The sequence below is a fragment of the Carcharodon carcharias genome, chromosome 29 (genome assembly GCF_017639515.1).
Source record: "Carcharodon carcharias isolate sCarCar2 chromosome 29, sCarCar2.pri, whole genome shotgun sequence".
Classification (NCBI taxonomy): Eukaryota; Metazoa; Chordata; class Chondrichthyes; order Lamniformes; family Lamnidae; genus Carcharodon; species Carcharodon carcharias.
The window spans coordinates 693921-716279 of NC_054495.1; the positions used below are offsets into that span (position 1 = coordinate 693921).

A 22359-nucleotide genomic window follows, 5' to 3' on the forward strand; every position below is an offset into this window, starting at 1 on the left:
CTCCCTCAGTACTGACCCTCTCAAAGTGCAGCACTCTCTCATTGCTGATCCTTCGACAGTGCAGCGCTCCCTCAGTCCTGACCCTCCGACAGTGCAGGACTCCCTCAGTACTGACCCTCCGACAGTGCAGCACTCCCTCAGTACTGACCCTCTGACAGTGCAGCACTCCCTCAGTACTGACCCTCTGACAGTGCAGCACCCCCCCAGTACTGACCCTCCGACACTGCAGCACTCCCTCAGAACTGACCCTCCGACAGTGCAGCACTCCCTCAGTACTAACCCTCCGACACTGCAGCACTCCCTCAGTACTGACTCTCCGAAAGTGCAGTGCTCCCTCAGTACTGACCCTCCGACAGTGTAGCACTCCCTCGATACAGACCCTCCGACAGTGCAGCACTCCCTCAGTACTGACCCTCCGACAGTGCAGCGCCCCCTCAGTACTGACCCTCCAACAGTGCAGTGCTCCCTCAGTACTGACCCTCCGACAGTGTAGCACTCCCTCGATACTGACCCTCCGACAGTGCAGCACTCCCTCAGTACTGACCCTCCAACAGTGCAGCGCCCCCTCAGTACTGACCCTCCAACAGTGCAGTGCTCCCTCAGTACTGACCCTCCGACAGTGCAGCGCCCCCTCAGTACTGACCCTCCAACAGTGCAGTGCTCCCTCAGTACTGACCCTCCGACAGTGCAGCACTCTCTCAGTACTGACCCTCCGACAGTGCAGCGCCCCCTCAGTAGTTTCCCTCCGACAGTGCAGCGCTCCCTCAGTAGTTTCCCTCCCACGGCATGACGCTCCCTCAGTTCTGCACTGGATATCGTCCTGGGTTTTTGTGCTCTTGTCCTGAATTAAGACTTGAACCCACAACCTGGTGGCTCTGGGATTCCTCTAGCACCACTTGGTCAGTCTTAACCTGTAGCAATGATTATGACATTGAGGCATGAGGTGCATCAGTCTTCCACCTCTCTTGTGACATAGCCACATTGTTTCGAGTTAGTGCTCAGAAATGGGAACCCAGAACTGAGTTTGAGCCCTCTGCCTGAGCCCCATCTCTATCCCTGCCCCTGGTGAACTATGTCCAAACCACAGAGCCAACTAATGCCTAATCTAGGATCAGAACATGGAATTAAATGTCAGGTTTTCCTGCTGTGTTTCGTTCGTTAATATACTGATGGTTCATTTTCAAATCGCTTGATTCTACTGAAGAGTTTTCCAAAGATATTTTGCTGTCACATCACTGGCATTAAAGCACAGAAACAGGCCATTCGGCCCATCTGCTCCGTGCTGGTGTTTCTGCTCTCCTCAAGCCTCTTCCCGCCCCCTCTCCAATTCACCCCATCACCCTATCCTTCTATTCCTTTCTCCCTCACATGTTAATCCAGCTTTCCCCTTAAATACATCGACACTATTCACCTCGACCACTCCCTGTGGGAACGAGCTCCACATTCTCCCCACTCTCTGGGTAAAGATATTTCTCCTGAATTCCCCATTGGATTTATCAGTGACGATCTTATAACGATGGACCCTAGTTCTGGTCTCCCACCCACCCCACACAAGTGGAAACATCTTCTCTACGTCTACCCTATCGAAGTCCTTTCACCATCTTAAAGACCTCGATCAGGTCACCCCTCAGCCTTCTCTTTTCTAGGGAAAAGAACCCCAGCCTGTTCAGTCTTTTCTGATGGTTGTAGCCTCAGTTCTGGCATCATCCTATTGAATCATAAAAGATTCTGAGGGGTCTTGAGAGGATGTTTCCCCTTGTGAGGGAATCTAGAACAGCAGCAGTCTCAATGGGCTGAATGGCCTACTCTTGTCTCTTATAGAGTCATACAGGTCTACAGCACAGAAAAAGGTACTTCGGCCCATCAAGTCTGCGCTGGTCCAAAAAGTCCCTAACTATTCTAATCCCATTTTCTAGCACTAGGCTGTGGCATCACAAGTGCACATCCAAATACTTCTCAAATGTTAGGAGGGTTGCTGCCTCTACCACCCTTTCAGGCAGTGAGTTCCAGATTCCCACCACCCTCTGGGTGAAAAAATTCTTCGTCACATCCCCTCTAAACCTCCTGCCCCTTACCTTAAATTGATGTCCCCTGGTTATTGATCCCTCCACCAAGGGGAAAAGTTCCATCCTCTCTACCCTATCTATGCCCCTCATAATTTTATACACCTCAGTCATGTCCCTCCTTAACCTCCTTTGCTCCAGGGAAAATAACCCCAGTCTATCCAATCTCTCCTCATAACTAAAACTCTCCAGCCCAGGCAACATCCTGGTAAATCTCCTCTGCACTCTCTCTAGTGCAATCACATCCTTCCTATAATGAGGATTCCAGAACTGCGCGCAATACTCTAACTGTGACCTAACCAGCATAACCGCCCTGCTCTTATATTCTACGCCTCGGCTAATAAAGGCAAGTATCCCATGTGCCTTCTTAACCAGCTTATCTACCTGTCTTGCTACCTTAAGGGACCGGTGGACATGCACACCAAGGTCACTCTGATCCTCTGTACTTCCCAGGGTCCTACCATCCATCGTTCCTTGTTTGTCCTGCCCAATTGCATCACTTCACACTTATCTGGATTAAATTCCATTTGCCGCTGATCAGCACATCTGACCAGCCCGTCTATATCCTCCTGTAATCTAAGTCTATCCTCCTCATCTGTTCATTCTATGACGCCCTTGTTCTACTTCACGAGCGTAAATTAGCTCCCCAGAAATGCCTTTCTTTTGTCTCCTTGTTATGAGGAGCAGTGTTCGTGTCGCTCAGATGTGAACCTCTGTTTCCTGCACAAGGTAAAGGCAGGTGTCTCAGGGCAGGGCCCCTTCCCTGTGCTTTGTGCAGCCTTCAGACCAAAGCGATGGTCCAGCCTCACACTCCCTGGACACATCTCTGATGTCTGCTCCTCGACATGTTCTTGTGTTCCTTATAAATCTCTTTTGCACCCTCTCCGAGTGCCTCTCTTTTTATATGGTCATAATATATATCATTTAAATAATATTTTTATATTACTAATTATGTGTTTATATAATCATTACTTGACAATTTTGTAATGATTATTTTCATGATATAGTATCCTTGTCTGTCATGGACCAATGTTCTGGATGACATGTTCATCTTTGGGAATTCTCTCTCTGACCCACTTGACCTCCCTCCCTTTGTCTTCTCAAACACTCTTTAAAAACCCTTTCTTGAGACAAGGGCTCCGGAATATTCCGTCCTGTCCTGCGCCTTGTTTCTCCCACTAATATTGTGATTAGTGAGGAAATGAATGGGCTGGTGAGGCTGCGGAGGAGATTCATTCAAATGGCCCCAGGGATGAGGGACTCCAGTTGATTTGGAGAGATTGGAGGAGCTGGGATTGTTCTCCTTGAAGCAGAGAAGGTTAAGAGGGAGATTGAATCGAGGCGTTCAGAATCACGAGGAGTTAATAAGGAGAAACTGTTTCCGGTGGCAGGCGGGTCGGTAACCAGAGGGACTCAGATTGAAGAGAATCGGGAAAAGACCCAGAGGGTGAGATGAGGAGAATTTTATTTTGACACAGCGAGTTGTTGTGATCTGGAAGGCGCTGCCTGAAAGGGCGGTGGAAGCAGATTCAATAGGAACTTTCAAAAGGGGGAATTGGATAAATACCTGAAGGGGAAAAATTGTCAGGGCTGTTGGGGAAAGAGCAGGGATGGGGATGGGGATGTGGGGGGTTAAGTGGGACTAATTGGATAGATCTTCCAAAGAGCCAACACTGGCTCAATGGGCCAAATGGCCTCCTGTGCTGTACTATATGATTCCATGATCGCATAAACTCTCTCAGACGCTTTTCATTGTTGTTGATGACCATGTTGTTGTAATATTGTAGATACTTAATGTACATTTTTCTCACTTGAACACGTTTTCATGACTTTTTTAATGAAAATGCAAAAATTAAAAAGACTGTGCAAGAATGTTTCTTTCTTTATTGTCCAAGTACATATCCTGCTCAAATGGTTTGTGGAAAAGCCGATGTTTAATCAGGTTAAACCCCAAGAACATTAGAAATAGGAGGTGGAGGAGGCCATTCAGCCCATCGAGCCTGCTCCCCCATTCAATACAATTGAGGCTGATCTTCTACCTCGTCTCCACTTTCCTGTTCTATCCCTTTGTGCCCAAAAATCTATCGATCTCAGTCTTGAATGTCCTCAATGACTGAGCATCCACAGCTCTCTGGGGGAGAGAATTCCAAAGATTCGCAAACCATCCGAGCGAAGAGATTTCTCCCCATTCCAGTCCAAAATGGCCAACCCCTACCTGGATGCCGTGACCCCTGAGTTCCAGACTCTGTAGCCTTGGGGGGGGCGGGGTGTGGGGTTGGGAGACAACCTCTCAGCATTGGCTCTTCAAGGATTGTACACATTTCAATCAGAACACCTCTCAATTCTTCAAAACTCCAGAGAACATTGGCCCATTCTACTCAATCTCCCCTCACAGGAGTAGCCCAGGGATCAATGGTTGCCTCCTCCCCCACCACCACACTTCAGAGACCAAAACAACACACTGCTCCAGGTGTAATCTCAACACAGCCCTGTAGAATTGCAGCAAAACCTATCCTTTACTTTTATACTCCACTCTCTTTGCAATAAAGGTCTCTGTGCAGGCCCAGCATGCATCTGTACAGCTACCGTTGCCATGGAGTTCTTGACCCCCTCCATTTTCTCCACTTCTTAACCAATCAAGGCTAATTTGTTGGCCGGCCCCTTTTTAAAGGGCATCGAATGTACTCCCAAATTTACACAAATTTGATTGGATAAAATCCAACTGCTGTTGGTCGTCTGTGCACTTCAGCCCTGTGCTGTCTAATCCTGGAAATCCTCAATGGCACAAGGTGGAATCGGGCTGCTTCCTCTTCATAGACACCAAGATGGGGAAGAGGGGCAGGCAGTAAGGCCGAATAGCTGGGCCCATCCCGGCACAGCCTCGTCCCCAAGCCCATGAATAGACACACAAGAATGTCCTCGGACACGTTGCAGCTCCCTTCCTCCGTGCTTGGGTGTCTGAAGATCAGAGACGTGCAGCTAAGCTGTTGCCAGGAACGACCATGACATTCGCGCCACACAAGTGTCAGGCAATGACCATCCCCAACAAGAGAGAATCTAACCATCGCCCCTTGACATTCAATGGCATTACCATCACTGAATCTCCCACTATCCTGGGGGTTACCATTGACCAGAAACTGAACTGGACGAGCCATAGAAATACTGTGGCTACAAGAGCAGGTCAGAGGCTAGGAATCCTGCAGTGAGTAACTCACCTCCTGGTACCCCAAAGCCTGTCCACCATCTACAAGGCACAAGTCAGGAGTGTGATGGAATACTCCCCACTTGCCTGGATGAGTGCAGCTCCCACAATACTCAAGAAGCTCGACACCATTCAGGACAAAGCAGCCCTGCTTGATCGGCACCACATCCACAAACATTCACTCCCTCCACCACCGACGCACAGTAGCAGCAGTGTGTGTACCATCTACAAGAGGCACTGCAGGAATTCACCAAAGCTCCTTCACCAGCACCTTCCAAACCCATGACCTCTACCATCTAGAAGGACAAGGGCAGCAGACGCATGGGGAACACCACCACCTGGAAGTTCCCCTCCAAGCCACTCACCACCCTGACTTGGAAATATATCGGCCGTTCCTTCACTGTCGCTGGGTCAAAGTCCTGGGACTCCCTCGCTAACAGCACTGCAGGTGTACCTACACCACAGGGACCGCAGCGGTTCAAGAAGGCAGCTCACCACCACCTTCTCAAGGGGCAACTAGGGATGGTGAATAAATGCTGGCCTTATCAGCGATTCCCATGGGCTATTAAAAAAAAACCCCAGTGACTTTGAGAAGAGTGTGAGAACAATTCTGTTAGGGGGAGCAATTTGACTCACTGCTGTCTGAGGGGGTGAGGATGGGTAGCCTTGTCCGCACATCTTGCCTCTGCAGTCTTACTAGTGCCTAGTGACCCTGGAGAAAGGGGCACCCGATATTCCCCCAGTGCACTTGAAGCCTCACACTGCACAGATTGTAACATGTTGTAGACATGGGGTGTTAATAATTTTATTGAATTTGTTAAATTTCCCCATTTTTAAAAAAGATTTTGCATTCAATTAATTGTCCTCCTTTTCAAGGGAATTTCTCTTGTTTTCATAACAGTGTTGGGGGGGGACGCCTGGTGTCTCCCTGTCCCTTTATTTAAGAAGAGACAACTCGAAGCTATCTCCCTCATTCCTCATGGACCCCATGTTTATTTCAGACACTCAGATAAAGTATTTATTCTGATAGGGGAAAAGGAGAACAAATCAAGTTTAGACCATAAGACCATAAGACATAGGAGCAGAAATTAGGCCATTCGGCCCATTGAGTCTGCTCTGCCATTCAATCATGGCTGATAAGTTTCTCAACCCCATTCTCCCGCCTTCTCCCCATCACCTTTGATCCCCTTACCAATCAAGAACCTATCTATCTCGGTCTTAAATACACTCAATGACCTGGCCTCCACAGCCTTCTGTGGCAATGAATTCCATAGATTCACCACTCTCTGGCTAAAGAAGTTTCTCCTCATCTCTGTTCTAAAAGGTCTTCCCTTTACACGGAGGCAGTGCCCTCGGGTCCTAGTCTCTCCTACTAATGGAAACATCTTCCCCACGTCCACTCTATCCAGGCCTTTCAGTATTCTTTAAGTTTCAATCAGACCCCCCCCCTCATCCTTCTAAACTCCATCGAGTATAGACCCAGAGTCCTCAAACGTTCTTCGTATGTTAAGCCTTTCATTCCTGGGATCGTTCTCGTGAGAACCTGGTTAGCACTTTGTGTGTGTCTCATCACAGAAAATGATGCACCTTCAAGGACTAAGGACACTCCCGAAAAATTTGCGTATTTCAGAAGACACTGGGCGGAATTTCATCGTTCCTCCCTCCGGTGGAATTTTCTGGTCTCGTTGAAGCCAATGGACTTTTGAAAAGCTCACTGCATTTCCCAGACCTGTCTCCCCACCCACCCCCCACCCCATAATGACAGGGCCGTAAAATCCCACCCACTCTCCTTTAAAGGGTTAACGCAAGGTCTCTGGTGGCTGCTGCTCCTGGGAATGACATTGCTCTACAAGGAAAGGTAATTAAGTAGTTTTAAAGAGGCTGGAAACCTCTTGACCCCAGTGGACTGTTTTCCAAAAAGGGGTTACATGGTAGTGTAAGGCTTTGGGAAAGAATCCATGCCTGGAAAACTGTTTAGAATCTGGTTTTGGGCTTTGCTTGGGAAAAAAAAGGATCAACCTCGTGTAAAGAAGGCAATAGCTCTCTACAGTCCGCAGCCAGACCACAGCCCAAAGTGAATAGAAGCTGAATCCAAGTTTGCCCTACGTTCTGAAATTGAGTGCCTGCAAGTTTTCCTCGAGTCTGCTTGAAAAGTCGTGCGAGAATCATCGATTATTTCACGGATCAACACTGAGAAACTGATTGTATAACCTGGACACCATTTTAAGCACTCTACCATCCATCCATTTCCCTTGAACCATTGGCTTCTAACCTTTGGCAGAATTCCTCTATTTTTTTTTGAGGGTGTGTGTGCGTGTGGATGATGTGTGTGGATGGTGTGTGTGTGCGTGGATGAAGTGTGTGTGTGTGTGTTTGTGTGTGTGGACTGTTTGTGTGGATGATGTGTGCGTGTGTTGACTGTGTATTTGTTGACTGTGTGGGTATAAGTGTGTGTACATATCTGTGTTTGTGTGTGTATGTGTTTGTGCGAGTGTGTTTTTGTCCGTGTTTGTGTGTGTGTATATGTCTGTGTTTGTGTGTGTGTGCATATGTTTGTGTTTGTGTGTATGTGTATATGTGTATATGTCCGTGTTTGTATGTGTATGTGTTGACTGTGTGTGTGTATGTGTCTGTGTATGTGTATATGTCTGTGTTTTTGTGTGTGTATTTATGTGTGTGTGTGTGCGCGTATGTCTGTCTTTGCGTATGTGTGTATATGTCTCTCTGTGTGTATGTCTGTTTTTGTGTGTGTGTTTATGTTGACTGTGTGGGTGTATATTTCTGTGTGTGTATGTCTGTGTGTGAATGTATGTATGTGTTGACTGTGTGTATCTGTGTGTGTCTGTGTGTAAAAGGGTGAGGGAACAAAATGATTGCAGCGGAACCACAGTTGCAGCCCCGGCGCTCCAGTCGGTACGTTTGGGGCTGACGCTGGTCGCCTAGGGCGAGTGCGCTAGTGTCAGTTGTCCGTGCGGCCGGGGGGCGGAAGAAGCCGAGAGAAGGAGGGAGTATTACACTGACTGCAGGATACAGCGCTGCTAGTTATAGTATACGGTACTCCTAGTTAAACATCTTGCATCTCTGCTCATTATCCTAGGTATCGTATACTGGTTTTCTAGTTATATTAGTTATAATTTACTGCATTCCTAGTTAAACCAGCTTAGTGTACAGCATTTCCCCTAGTTATACTAGTTATGGTAAACTGCATCCGTTGCTAGATGATTCCAGGGTGTTGTGCACTTGGTTATACTTGTTCTGGGAAAGTGCATTGCTGGTAGTTATACTAGTTTATACTAAATTTAGGATACCATGTTCCTGCTGGTTTTATTGGTTCTAAGATAACAATATTCCTGGTTATAATAGTTCTATGTTAACGTGCTCTATATTAGCTTTAGGACACTGTGTTCTTGCTAGTTATACTTGCTCTAAGGAGCTGCAGCCCTGGTGGTTATACTAATTCTAAGATACCATACACCAGGTAGTTATTCTGGTTCCTGGATACCGTGAACCTGCTAGTTACACAAGTTATAGTATACTGTACTCCTGGTTATCCCAGTTCCAGAACGCAGCTCTCGAAGTTTGTTGCTGGTTGTAGGGGCTGAGGTTTGTAAATGCCCTGAGGTAATGAACTTATTGTAAATGTCGCCATCACCATAACAGATTCACTCAGCACAGGAGGAGGCCATTCGTCCCATCGTACCTGTGCCGGCTCTTCTACCCAATTAGCCCCCACTCTCTCCCCCCTGCTCTTTCCCCCATCGCCCTGCAAATTCCCTCCCCCCCCCCCCCCCTTCAAGTATTTCGCCAATTCCCCCCTTTTGAAAGTTCCTATTGAATCTGCTTCCACTGCCCTTTCAGGCAGCGCCTTCCAGATCACAACAACTCGCTGTGTCAAAAAAAAAATTCTCCTCATCTCCCCCTCTGGTTCTTTTCCTGATTCTCTTCAATCTGTGTCCCTCTGGTTACCGACCCTCCTGCCACTGGAAACAGTTTCTCCTTATTTACTCTATTGAAAACCCCTCATGATTCTGAACATCTTGATTCAATCTCCCCTTTAACCTCTGCTCTAAGGAGAACAATCCCAGCTTCCCCAGTCTCTCCACATGAACTGAAGTCCCTCATTCCTGTAACCATTCTAGTAAATCTCCTCTGCACCCAGCTCCAAGGCCTTGACCTCCTTCCTATAATGTGACACGCTCAGAATTGGACACAATCCTCTAGCTGGGACTAACCAGTGATTTAAAAAACAAAAACAAAAATATCTGAAAAAACTCAGCACGTCTGACAGCATCTGTGGAAAGGAACACAGTTAACGTTCCAAGTATGAATGACTCTTTCTCCGACAGTGATTTATAAAGATCACTAACTGGCTTGAAGGCCAATGGATTTAAAGGTTGAGTTAGTGACTTCTGTATTAAGTTCCTAATTTTGATATTTGAGTCTGTCTGATGAGCATATGACTGATCCCAAACCTCCGATTCCAGGCTCTTGAGAATCCCTCGATTTCCATCACTCCATTACTGGCGGCTGTACCTTCAGCTGCCTGTGGCCTAGGCTGTGGAATTCCCTCCCTAAACCACTCTCCTGCTCTCACTCTCTCCCCTTTAAGACGCACCTTTAATCCTCCCTGTTTGAGTGAGCGTTTGGTGACCTGTCCCTAATATCTCCTCATGTAGCTCAGGGTCAAATTATATTTGATAATCGCTCTTGTGAAGCGTTTTGGGTTGTTGGCCTACATTAAAGGCACAACAGCCCTCCCTCTCTCTGTAACCTCCTCCAGCTCCTATTACGCTCCCTATCTCTGTACCCTCCTCCTGCCCCTATGACCCTCCCTCTCTCTGTACCCTCCTCCAGCCCCTATGACCCTCCCTCTCTCTGTACCCTCCTCCAGCCCCTATGACCCTCCCTCTCTCTGTAACCTCCTCCAGCCCCATGACTCTCCCTCTCTCTGTAACTTCCTCCAGCCCCTACAACCCTATCTATCTCTGTTACCTGCCCCAGCCTCTACACCCCTCCCTATCTCTGTAACCTCCTCCAGCCCCTACAACCCTCCCTATCTCTGTTACCTGCCCCAGCCTCTACACCCCTCCCTATCTCTGTAACCTCCTCCATCCCCTACACCCCTCCCTATCTCTGTACCCTCCTCCAGCTCCTACAACCATCCCTATCTCTGTAACCTCCTCCAGCCCTCCCTATCTCTGTAACCTCCTACAGCCCCTACACCCCTCCCTATCTCTATAACCTCCTCTAGCCCCGTCAACCCTCCCTATCTCCCCTAACCCTGTAATCTCCTCCAGCCTCTGCTGTTGTAATGCGCCTTAAAGGGATTGCAGCACGACATCACTCGAAGGGAATTATGTCATGCAGTCCAGTTTTAGTTTTGCTTTTGCTTTTGCTTTCAGCGTTGCACACACGCATAGCTCTGATATCTTCAAGCCTTCTATCCATGTGTATCTGTGCTCATGTGTCTGGTCTCAATAACTGAACCCACAACCTGTTTGCCTTTCTGAGTGATCGGTGCCTTTTTAACCATGACAACAAACATGACAGCTACAACCACCCCCCATCCCCCCCGCAACCGAGATTTCTGCGCTCCTTCAATTCCGGCCTCTTGACCATCCCCCAATTCCCATCGCTCCACCATTGGCAGCCGTGCCTTCAGCTGACTGGGCTCCGAGCTCCAGAATTCCCTCGCCAAACCCATCCGCCCCTCTCTCAATTGGAAATTCCAAATTGGGGATGCTTGGATTCCTGAATTTTCCCAGGTTTAGCCAGTAGATGGTGGTGCCGTACTTTTTTTTAGTCAGCCCTCACAGAGAGGCCTGAAGCTTTTGCACTGTCCTCGTCTGAGTTTCTGCCAATAAAAGTGACCAAGAAGCTGCTGGATTGTTTTAAAACCTCCCCCCCACCCACCAACCCCAAACTGGTTCATGAATGCCCCCACCCCCAGCCTTGTTAGTCAAGAATCTATCTACTTCTGCCTTTAAAAATATTCAACGACCCTGCCTCCACTGCTGCCTGAGGTAGCGAGAGTTCCAAGGACTTGTGACCCTCTGAGAGAGAACATTTCTTCTCAACTCCATCTTAAAGGTGACACCCACCTGCCTTGCGCCACCTTCACACACAGCTCGTCCGCAGCCGCTCCGTGACGTCTGTCATCCGACTATGCCTAGGCCGACCCCTCCGGCTGCTGTCCCCCTCCACTCTGACCTCCAACAGAGATCCCTGTCGCTTCCCAGCTCTGACCAAATGGCCTAAGTACTGACGTCACCTTTTCTGGGTGTCGTTCTTTAGCAGACCTTTTTCGCTCTTCCAGTGTCAAATGCTGCTTCATTTCTCTTCACCGTCTGTAAGTGGAATTTTTAAGCGCACGTCTTAGCATCCACATGTCGAAGGCCTCTATTTTCTTCCATCGATCTTTATTTATTGTCCAGGTTTCTGAGGCAGATGGGAAGGTGGATAGAATGCGGCACCTTATGAGGTTTTTCCCCTCGCTACAAGCTTGGGTTTTCTTGCTGTTGACACACCCTATCATCCTCACAAAATTACTTCTGGCCATCTCCACCCTTCTCAGTCCGGCATCACCACCACGATCTTCTGTCACCATTTGTCCCAAACAGATAAACGTATCTACTTGTTCCAGTGTGACAACATCTGCCTCTTCACTCTAATTTCTTCAAATGCATTCCATTGTTTTTGTCCTTTGGCTCGACCCATATTCTAAACTCCTAGATTTGACTTGGGCCTGTTTTGTGTGGCCTCTCCTGTGCCGCTGTGTCATCAGTGCAGTAACCAGTTTCTGGCCTTGCCTAAAATAAAAACAGAAAATGCTGGAGAAACTCAGCAGGTCTGGCAGCATCTTTGAAGAGAGAAACAGAGTTAACGTTTCCAGTCCACGATGACTCTTCTTCAGAACTTTTTAAAATGACGCAACGTTTTTACCCCGGTAGAACACCTCATTTTCTGCCTGTTCATTGTGTGCACAGAACAAATATTTAGAGAGTGTATTCTTAAAATAAAGCCTCGTTCATTTGTAACTATCCCACCTTTGTGTTTATCAACACTTGCTCAATCAGCCCATGTTTACTGGGTGCTTGAGTGGATCTAACTCGTTGTTACGTTTGAGATTTTCATCTCACGGGACACAGCGTTTGAGAACCTCAAATATTAAGGTTCTTCGACATGTTTTCAAGGTTACTGCTCTAGATGGATGGTCTGGGACGGGAGAGTTAGGGGATTAGGGGGATGGTCTTTGATAGGAAAGTTAGGGGATTAGAGGGATGGTCTTCTATGGGAGAGTTAGGGGATTAGAGGGATGGTCTTCTATGGGAGAGTTAGGGGATGAGAGGGTGGTCTTCGATGGGAGAGTTAGGGAATTAGGGGGATGGTCTTCTATGGGAGAGTTAGGGGATTAGAGGGATGGTCTTTGATGGGAGAGTTAGGAGATTAGGGGGATGGTCTAGGATGGGAGAGTTAGGGGATTAGAGGGATGGTCTTTGATGGGAGAGTTAGGGAATTAGAGGGATGGTCTTGGATGAGAGAGTTAAGGGACGAGAGGGTGGTCTTGGATGGGAGAGTTAGGGGACAAGAGGGTGGTCTTCGATGGGGCAGTTAGGAGATTAGAAGGATGGTCTTCGATAGGAAAGTTAAGGGATTAGAGGGATGGTCTTTGATGGGAGAGTTAGGGGATTAGGGGGATGGTCTTTGATGGGAGAGTTAGGGGATTAGGGGGATGGTCTTTGATGGGAGAGTTAGGGGATTAGAGGGATGGTCTTTGATGGGAGAGTTAGGGGATTAGAGGGATGGTCTTGGATGGGAGAGTTAGGGGATTAGAGGGATGGTCTTGGATGGGAGAGTTAGGAGATTAGAGGGATGGTCTTGGATGGGAGAATTAGGGGATTAGAGGGATGGTCTTCTATGGGAGAGTTAGGGGATTAGAGGGATGGTGTTCTTTGGGAAAGTTAGGGGACGGAAGGGATGGTCTTCTGTGGGAGAGATACTGTACCGGGGAGGGATAAGAGGCATTTTGGCTTTGCTGACTGATCTAGTAATGCTAATTGTCCTGTTCATCTATCATTCCAGTGGACATTGAGCTGCTCCCAGTGATTTGGAGGTTTCCCTACAAGTCTGGGTGTGATAGAGGTAAACAAGCATTGATTAAGTCTGTTTTCTTGACTCAAAACTTGCTTCATTGAAATTATCCGACAATTCGAATCCTTTTAACCCTTATTTCTTGCTTTTGCCGTTTGCTTTACTCTGTTGGTTAATTCTGCAGCACATAACGTAGATATGACTTTGATTCGTTAACTATAATCTTCACAAGGGCCAGATTAAGATATCTTTCTCTTGGTGCATGTGGTATGAGGGAAGAAGTGACAGGTCAAATGGATCATTCTGCTTCTGAGATCATAAAGCTCGATTGTTAACGAACCCCAAACTATTGGTCGTTCGGCATTCATTGTTGTCTGGAGTTCTGAGAGCGGGCATACACCCAGCTCCCCTCTGTTCTCCTTGGAGCAGAGAAGGTTAAGGGGGAGATTGAATCGAGGCGTTCAAAATCATGAGGGGTTTGGAATTGAGTAAATCAGGAGAAAGTGTTTCCAGTGGCAGGGGGTTCAGTAACCAGAGGGACACAGATTGAAGAGAATCGGGAAAAGAACCAGAGGGGGAGATGAGATTTCTTTTTGACACAGCGAGTTGTTGTGATCTGGAAGGCGCTGCCTGAAAGGGCGGTGGAAGCAGATTCAATAGGAACTTTCCAAAGGGGGGAATTGGATAAATACTTGCAGAGCTATGGGGGAAAGAGCAGGGGTAGAGTGGGGACTAATTGGACACAGAGCTGACACAGGCACAATGGGCCAAATGGCCTCCCCCTGTGCTGTGGGATTCCGTGATTTGCTGCCCTCAGTTCTGACGCTTCTGAGCTGGGCTGACTTGTCCAGCGGTACACAGGAGAGGAGAGCTGCCTTGTTGCAGGCGCTGTCCTCTGGGCCGCCCATCGATGTGAGAGTCCGTATGGGGTGGTCACTGCTAGATCCAGGGGGGGCTCCGTTAATCTCGGCGAGTCTATAACTTGTGCTTGTTTTGCAGAATGGGCGTGAAAAGCCAGTAGGAGCAAAGATGCAGAAAACGCCGATCATTCTTGCCAAGCCCCCGGCAGAGCGGGTAAGAAACATGCTTGTGACGGAGCGCGCAGGCATGCGGTGGTTCCCTCGGAGGGATCTGCTTCCGAGCGGCCTCTCCACGCTGCGTTCCCAGTGGGGTGCTGCCTGCCTTGGAGGTTCCACTCCAGTTGTACAAATCTCTCGGCCAACCTCGCGTGAGTTCAGCACCGGGTACCGCAACGCAGCGAGAGTTAAAGAGACTTGCGTTTCTCTAGCGCCTTCCCCCACCTCAGGACGTCCCAAAGCGCTTCACAGCCAATGGAGGACTTTTGAAGCATGCTCAGTGTTGTAATACCAGGAAGCGCAGAAACCAATTTGAGTATGATCCCGATCATCTGTTTGTAGTGATGTTGGTTGAGGGGTAAATATTGGCCCCAGGACACCGGGGAGAACTCCCCCCACTGCTCTTCTTCCAAATGGTGGCGGTGGGATCTTTTACACTCACCTGAGGGGGCAGACGGGGCCTCAGTTTAATGACTCATCTGAAGACGGCACCTCTGACAGTGCAGCACTCCCTCAGTACTGACCCTCCGACAGTGCAGCACTCCCTCAGTGCTGACCCTCCGACAGTGCAGCACTCCCTCAATGCTGACCCTCTGACAGTGCAGCACTCTCCCAGTACTGTTCCTCCACTGTGCAGCACTCCCTCAGTACTGACCCTCCGACCGTGCAGCACTCCCTCAGTGCTGACCCTCCGACAGTGCAGCACTCCCTCAGTGCTGACCCTCTGACAGTGCAGCACTCCCTCAGTACTGACCCTCTGACAATATAGCACTCCCTCAGTACTGATCCTCTGACAATGTAGCACTCCCTCAGTACTGATCCTCTGACAATGTAGCACTCCCTCAGTACTGACGCTGCTGGACTGTCCGGTCTGGTTTAATGGGTCTTGAGCCTCTGGAGTGGAGTCTAGAATTCTTGACCTCCTGACTCCGAGGTCAGAGGTCAAGTGAGCTGAACTCACTGAGCTGCACTAGGCCACTGCAGCAATCCCATTGGCTTCAGAAGCTGCCCCTTGTCGAAGTTGACGATGGAGCGTCAGCTGAGCGTCTCGCTGCACCTCCCCTCTCTCTAACTGCCTCTCTGTTTTCTCCCCTCCGCGACAGGGCAATAAAGCGACCCCCACCCCTGCGGCCCCCGCTGGCAACCCCACCGAGAAGCCCATCGTGCTGATGAAGGCCCGGGACGAGGGTAAACCCCCGGCCACGGGCGATGGGGCATCGCAGGCGCCGGCTGCCTCGGGCAAGACCGAGAAGGAGTTCCAGCGGCCCACACAGCCCGTCTACCAGATCCAGAACCGGGGCATGGCACCCTCTGCGCCCAGCAGTAACGTGGACCGTAAGTAGATGGGGCCCCGGTGCCAACACCCGACAGGAGGGCGCACGGGGTTTAGGCTGAACCCCCACAAACCTCTGGTTTACATCGAATCACATCAAACCTGCAGCACAGAATGAATCGGCATCCCATCCAGCACTTAAACATCCACTCCCCCCACCACCGACGCACAGTAGCAGCAGCGTGTGTACCATCTACAAGATGCACTGCAGGAATTCACCAAGGCTCCTTAGACAGCACCTTCCAAACCCACGACCACTACCATCTAGAAGGACAAGGGCAGCAGACACATGGGGAACACCACCACCTGGAAGTTCCCCTCCAAGCCACTCACCACCCTGACTTGGAAATCTATCGGCTGTTCCTTCACTGTCGCTGGGTCAAAATCCTGGAGCCCCCTCCCCAACAGCGCTGTGGGTGTACCTACACCACATGGACTGCAGCGGTTCAAGAAGGCAGTTCACCACCACCTTCTCTAGGGGCAATTAGGGATGGGCAGTGAATGCTGGGCCCACATCCCATGAAAGAATAAATAAAAGGAAACAAACCATTCGGCCCATCTGTTCCGTGCCAGTGTTTCTGCTTCACACGGGCCTCCTCTCCCCCAGCCCCCCACTCCCTCCTCGTCTCACCCCATCGCCCTATCCTTCTCTACCTTTGCCGCTCACTAGTTTACCCACCTTCGCCCTTAAACACGTCCACCTCCGTTGCTTTACCCACAGACATCTAGAGCATAGCAGGGTTACCCTAAACACTTGCTGTGTTGCTTGTTAGGCCCACACCCGGAGTGCTTTGTCCGGCCCTGAATGCGCACCCTTGAGGAAGCGTGAGTAGAACGTGCTTGTATCCTCTGAGAACTGATCTCATTGAAACAGAAGCGATTCGGAGAGGGATTGACCACGTCTGCCTGAGACATCGGTCGGGGAATTAGCAGTAAATGACCAAGAACAAATATCAAGGAGGCCTCTCAATGACATACACAATTGCTTGAGAGGGTTTGGCAGGGCCGATGCTGAGAGGCTGTTTCCCTCTGGAGAGCCGAGAACTGGGTGGTGTAAGGAGTCGGCCATCTTGGGTCGAAAGGAGGAAGGTATTGCTTCGTTCGGAGGGTTGTGAATCCTTGGAATTCTCTGCCCCAGAGAACCGTGGTTGCTCAGTCGTTGAGGTTATTCCAGAATGAGATCGATGGAATTTTGAACACACAGGGATAGGGTGGGAAAGTGGAGCTGAGGTGGAAGATCAGGCACGATCTTATAGAATGGGGGAGCAGGCTTGAAGGGCTGAATGGCCTCCTGCTCCTATTTCAGATGTCCAAGGCCTTAGAGAGGGTGCGGGGGAGATTTGCGTGAATGTTCCCAGGGATGAGGGACTCCAGTTCCTACGGAGAGACTGGGAAAAGCTGGGATTGTTCTCCTTGGAGCAGAGAAGGTTAAAAGGGGAGATTGAATCGAGGTGTTCAGAATCATGAGGGGGTTTGGATCGAGTCAATAAGGAGAAAGTGTTTCCAGTGGCAGGAGGGTTGGTAACCAGAGGGACACAGATTGAAGAGAATCGGGAAAAGAACTAGATGGAGAGATGAAAATTTTTTTTTTGACACAGCGAGTTGTTGTGATCTGGAAGGCGCTGCCTGAAAGGGCGGTGGAAGCAGATTCAATAGGAACTTTCAAAAGGGGGAATCGGATAAATACTTGAAGGGGGCAAATTTGCAGGGTGATGGGGAAACGAGCAGGGGGGTGGAGGAAGGGACTAATTGGATAGATCTTCTAAAGAGCCGGCACAGGTAAAATGGGCTGAATGGCCGGCTTTCATGATGTATCATTCTATAACGCTAAGTGACTATGTTTACAGCAGTACTGTCCCTCCGACAGTGCAGTGCTCCCCTGGTACCGACCCTCTGACAATGCAGCGCTCCTTCAATACTGACCCTTCAACAGTGCAGCGCTCCCTCAACACCGACCCTCCGACAGTGCAGCGCTCCCTCAACACCAACCCTCCGACAGTCCAGCGCTCCCTCAGCACCGACCCTCCGACAGTGCGGCGCTCCCTCAGTACTGACCCTCCGACAGTGCAGCGCTCCCTCAGTACTGACCCTCTGATAGTGCATTGCTCCCTCTGTAATGACCCCCCGACAGTGCAGCGCTCCCTCAGTACTGACCCTCTGACAGTGCAGCGCTCCCTCTGTAATGACCCTCTGACAGTGCAGCACTCCCTCAGTACTGACCCTCCGACAGTGCAGCGCTCCCTCTGTAATGACCCTCTGACAGTGCAGCACTCCCTCAGTACTGACCCTCCGACAGTGCAGCACTCCCTCTGTAATGACCCTCCAACAGTGCAGCGCTGCCTCAGTACTGACCCACGTCCCTTCCCTCAATGTGCAACACGGGATCAGCTCCTGTGGTACTAAAGCTTTACTCTGGGGTTTTACAGCTGTGATCGGCCAGGCCAAGCTGCACCCGCCCGAGAGGATGAAACACGCCATTAAACTGGTGGACGATCAGATGAATTGGTGCGATAGTGCCATGGAGGTAGGTGATAAAAACCCTCACCTGCCGCAACTTACATTTACATAGCTTCCCGGCGGCAACTCAATGTGTCAGAAGGTTGCTTCGCAGAAGTGTTAATCAGCCAAAATTTGACCCTGAGCCACATAAGGAGATATTAGGGACAGGAGAGCAAAAGCTCGGCCAGTGAGGCGGGTTTTAAGGAGCCTCTTCAAAGAGGAGAGAGAGAGATGGAGAGGTTTATGGAGGGAATAGCAGAGCTTAGGGGCCCCAGGCAGCTCTAGGCACAGCCGCCAGTGGTAAAGAATCTTTCATTTCTCTAGCGCCATTCCCCACCTCAGGACGTCCCAAAGCATCTCACATCAATGAAGGACTTTTTTTTTTGGAAGTGTGCCCACCGTTGTAATGTATGAAACGCAGTAGCTAATTTGCGCACAGCAAGATCCCACAAACAGCAATGTGGTAATGACCCAGATCATCTGTTTTTAGTGATATTGGTTGAGGGATAAATATTGGCCCCAGGACACCAGGGAGAAATCTCCCCTCTGCTCTTCTTCCAGATAACGGCTGTGGCATCATTTACATCCAACAGAGAGGGCAAACAGGAGCCTCAGTTTAATGTCTCACCTGAAAGACGCCAATTTAGATGGTGCAGCACTCCCTCAGTACTGACCCTCCGACGATGCAGCACTCCCTTGGTTCTGACCCTTCGACTGTGCAGCACTCCCTCGGTACTGACCCTCCGACAGTGTGGCACTCCCTCAGTACTGACCCTCCGACAGTGCAGCACTCACTCAGTACTGACCCTCCAACAGTGTGGCACTCCCTCGGTACTGACCCTCCGACAGTGCGGAACTCCCTCGGTACTGACCCTCCGACAGTGCGGCGCTCCCTCGGTACTGACCCTCCGACAGTGCAGCGCTCCCTCGGTACTGACCATCCGACAGTGCAGCACTCCCTCAGTACTGACCCTCTGACAGTGCAGCACTCCCTCGGTACTGACCCTCTGACAGTGCGGCACTCACTCAGTACTGACCCTCCGACAGTGCGGCACTTCCTCGGTACTAACCCTCCGACAGTGCGGAACTCCCTCGGTACTGACCCTCCGACAGTGCGGCGCTCCCTCGGTACTGACCCTCCGACAGTGCAGCACTCCCTCGGTACTGACCCTCCAACAGTGCAGCGCTTCCTCGGTACTGACCCTCCGACAGTGCAGCACTCCCTCGGTACTGACCCTCCGACAGGGCGGCACTCCCTCAGTACTGACCCTCTGACAGTGCAGCACTCCCTCATTACTGACCCTCCGACAGTGCAGCGCTCCCTCAGAATTGACCCTCCGACAGTGCAGCGCTCCCTCAGTACTGACCCTCCAGCAGTGCAGCACTCCCTCAGTACTGACCCTCTGACAGTGCAGCACTTCCTCGGCACTGCTGAAATTTAGAACAAGGGGGCAGGACCTTAAAATTTGGGCCAGACAACCGAGGGGTGATGTCAGGAAACGCTTATTCACACAGGGGAGAGTGGAGATCTGGAACTGTCTCCTTCAGCAACCCATACCCAACCACCCCGTTAATAATTTGCAAACTGCAACTGATGAGTTTCTGTTGGGTGAGGTATTGAGGACTGTGGAAATTCAAGTGCAGAGCAAGCAGAATGAGATGGAATGACTGTGCTGAATGACCTCCTCCTGTTGCACTGTGCTTCCTGTGTGTGTCTTGGCGTTGCAGTACTTGCTGGACCAGACTGATGTTCTCGTGATCGGAATTATCGGGCTACAAGGAACTGGCAAATCCACCATAATGTCGTTGCTTTCCTCAAATACTCCAGAGGAGGACCAGAGGTAAGGACACAACAGGCCTGAGGGCACATACAGGCAGGCCAGATGTTACCTCGAGATTCAATTCAGTTGGATATATGGAGAAAATTGTGAAAATACCTGCAAACTGTTATATCCTGAGCTGTCTCAGGACAGCCCTCCCTCACTGGGTTAATCACTCTCTCTCTCTGCCCCCCTGTCTCCCAGTACCACCCCCTCCCCCTGTACCACCCCCTCCCCCTGTACCACCCCCTCCCCCTGTACCACCCCCTCCCCCTGTACCACCCCCTCCCCCTGTACCACCCCCTCCCCCTGTACCACCCCCTCCCCCTGTACCACCCCCTCCCCCTGTACCACCCCCCTCCCCCTGTACCACCCCCCTCCCCCTGTACCACCCCCCTCCCCCGTACCACCCCCCTCCCCCGTACCACCCCCTCCCCCTGTACCACCCCCCTCCCCCTGTACCACCCCCTCCCCCGTACCACCCCCTCCCCCTGTACCACCCCCCTCCCCCTGTACCACCCCCCTCCCCCTGTACCACCCCCCTCCCCCTGTACCACCCCCTCCCCCTGTACCACCCCCCTCCCCCTGTACCACCCCCCTCCCCCTGTACCACCCCCCTCCCCCGTACCACCCCCCTCCCCCGTACCACCCCCTCCCCCTGTACCACCCCCCTCCCCCTGTACCACACCCCTCCCCCTGTACCACCCCCTCCCCCTGTACCACCCCCTCCCCCTGTACCACCCCCTCCCCCTGTACCACCCCCTCCCCCTGTACCACCCCCGTCCCCCTGTACCACCCCGTCCCCCTGTACCACCCCGTCCCCCTGTACCACCCCCTCCCCCTGTACCACCCCCCTCCCCCTGTACCACCCCCCTCCCCCTGTACCACCCCCCTCCCCCAGTACCACCCCCCTCCCCCTGTACCACCCCCCTCCCCCTGTACCACCCCCTCCCCCTGTACCACCCCCTCCCCCTGTACTACCCCCCTCCCCCTGTACCACCCCCCTCCCCCTGTACCACCCCCCTCCCCTTGTACCACCCCCCTCCCCTTGTACCACCCCCCTCCCCCTGCACCACCCCCCTCCCCCTGCACCACCCCCCTCCCCCAGTACCACCCCCTCCCCTTGTACCACACCCCTCCTCCTGTATGCCCCCCTCCCGCCTGTACGCCCCCTCCCCCCCGTACGCCCCCTCCCCCCCGTATGCCCCCTCCCCCCCGTACGCCCCCTCCCCCCCGTACGCCCCCTCCGCCCCGTACGCCCCTCCCCCATGTACGCCCCCTCCCCCCACCCCGTACGCCCCCCCGTCTCCCCCGTACACCACCTCTCACCCCGTACGCCCCCCCGTACGCCCCCTCCCCCTCCGTACGCCCCCCCTCCCCCCCGTACGCCCCACTCTCCCACGTACACCACCTCTCACCCCTGTACGCCCCCCCGTATGCCCCCTCCCCCCATATGCCCCCTCCCCCCATATGCCCCCTCCCCCCATATGCCCCTTCCCCCCATATGCCCCCTCCCCCCCCGTACGACCCCCTCCCCCCCGTACGACCCCCTCCCCCCCCGTACACCCCCTCCCCCCCGTACGCCCCCCTCCGCCCCCCTCCCCCCCGTACGCCCTCCTCTCCCCCCATACACCACCTCTCACCCCGTACGCCCCCTCCTCCCTGTATGCCCCGCCTCCCCCCGTACGCCCCCCTTTCTCCCCGTATGCCCCCTCCCCCCCCCGTACGCCCCCTTCCCCCCCTACGCCCCTTCCCCCCCCACGCCCCCTCCCCTCCGTACGCCCCCTCCCCCCCCGTACGCACCCCTCTCCCCCGTACGCCCCCTCTCCCCCGTACGCCCCCTCCCCTCCGTACGCCCCCTCCCCTCCGTACGCCCCCTCCCCCCCGTACGCCCCCCTCTCCCCTGTACACCACCTCTCACCCCGTACGCCCTCTCCTCCCCCCGCACGCTCCCTCCTCCCCTCCCTCCCCCCGCACGCCCCCTCCCCCTGGCCTTACCTCCGCCTCCTCCCCCCATACACCTGCCTCCCCCATTCCCCTGCCTCCCTCTTCTCTCTCTCTCTCCCCGTCTTTCTCTCTCTCTCCCCCGTCTCTCTCTCTCTCTCTCTCCCCGTCTCTCTCTCTCTCTCTCTGTCTCTCTCTCCCCGTCTCTCTCTCTCTCCCTCTCCCCATCTCTCTCTCTCTCTACCCGTCTCTCTCCCCGTCTCTCTCTCTCTCTCTCCCCGTCTCTTTCTCTCTCTCTCCCCGTCTCTCTCTCTCTCACACCGTCTCTCCC

General features: G+C 52.0%; 1 protein-coding gene across 4 annotated transcripts in view; it reads left to right on the forward strand.

Annotated features, from left to right (window-relative positions):
• Positions 1-8222: 8222 nt before the first annotated feature.
• Positions 8223-22359, forward strand: part of smg9 (SMG9 nonsense mediated mRNA decay factor) — a 60029-nt gene continuing 45892 nt past the window's right edge. For all 4 annotated transcript variants that reach the window (XM_041176783.1, XM_041176784.1, XM_041176786.1 and 1 more), the window contains exons 1-6: positions 8223-8362; positions 13348-13407; positions 14356-14430; positions 15536-15767; positions 18192-18289; positions 19993-20105. In XM_041176783.1, coding sequence (XP_041032717.1) covers positions 14386-14430; positions 15536-15767; positions 18192-18289; positions 19993-20105 — 488 coding nt within the window. In that variant the 5' untranslated portion in view covers positions 8223-8362; positions 13348-13407; positions 14356-14385. The remainder of the gene's footprint in view (positions 8363-13347; positions 13408-14355; positions 14431-15535; positions 15768-18191; positions 18290-19992; positions 20106-22359) is intronic.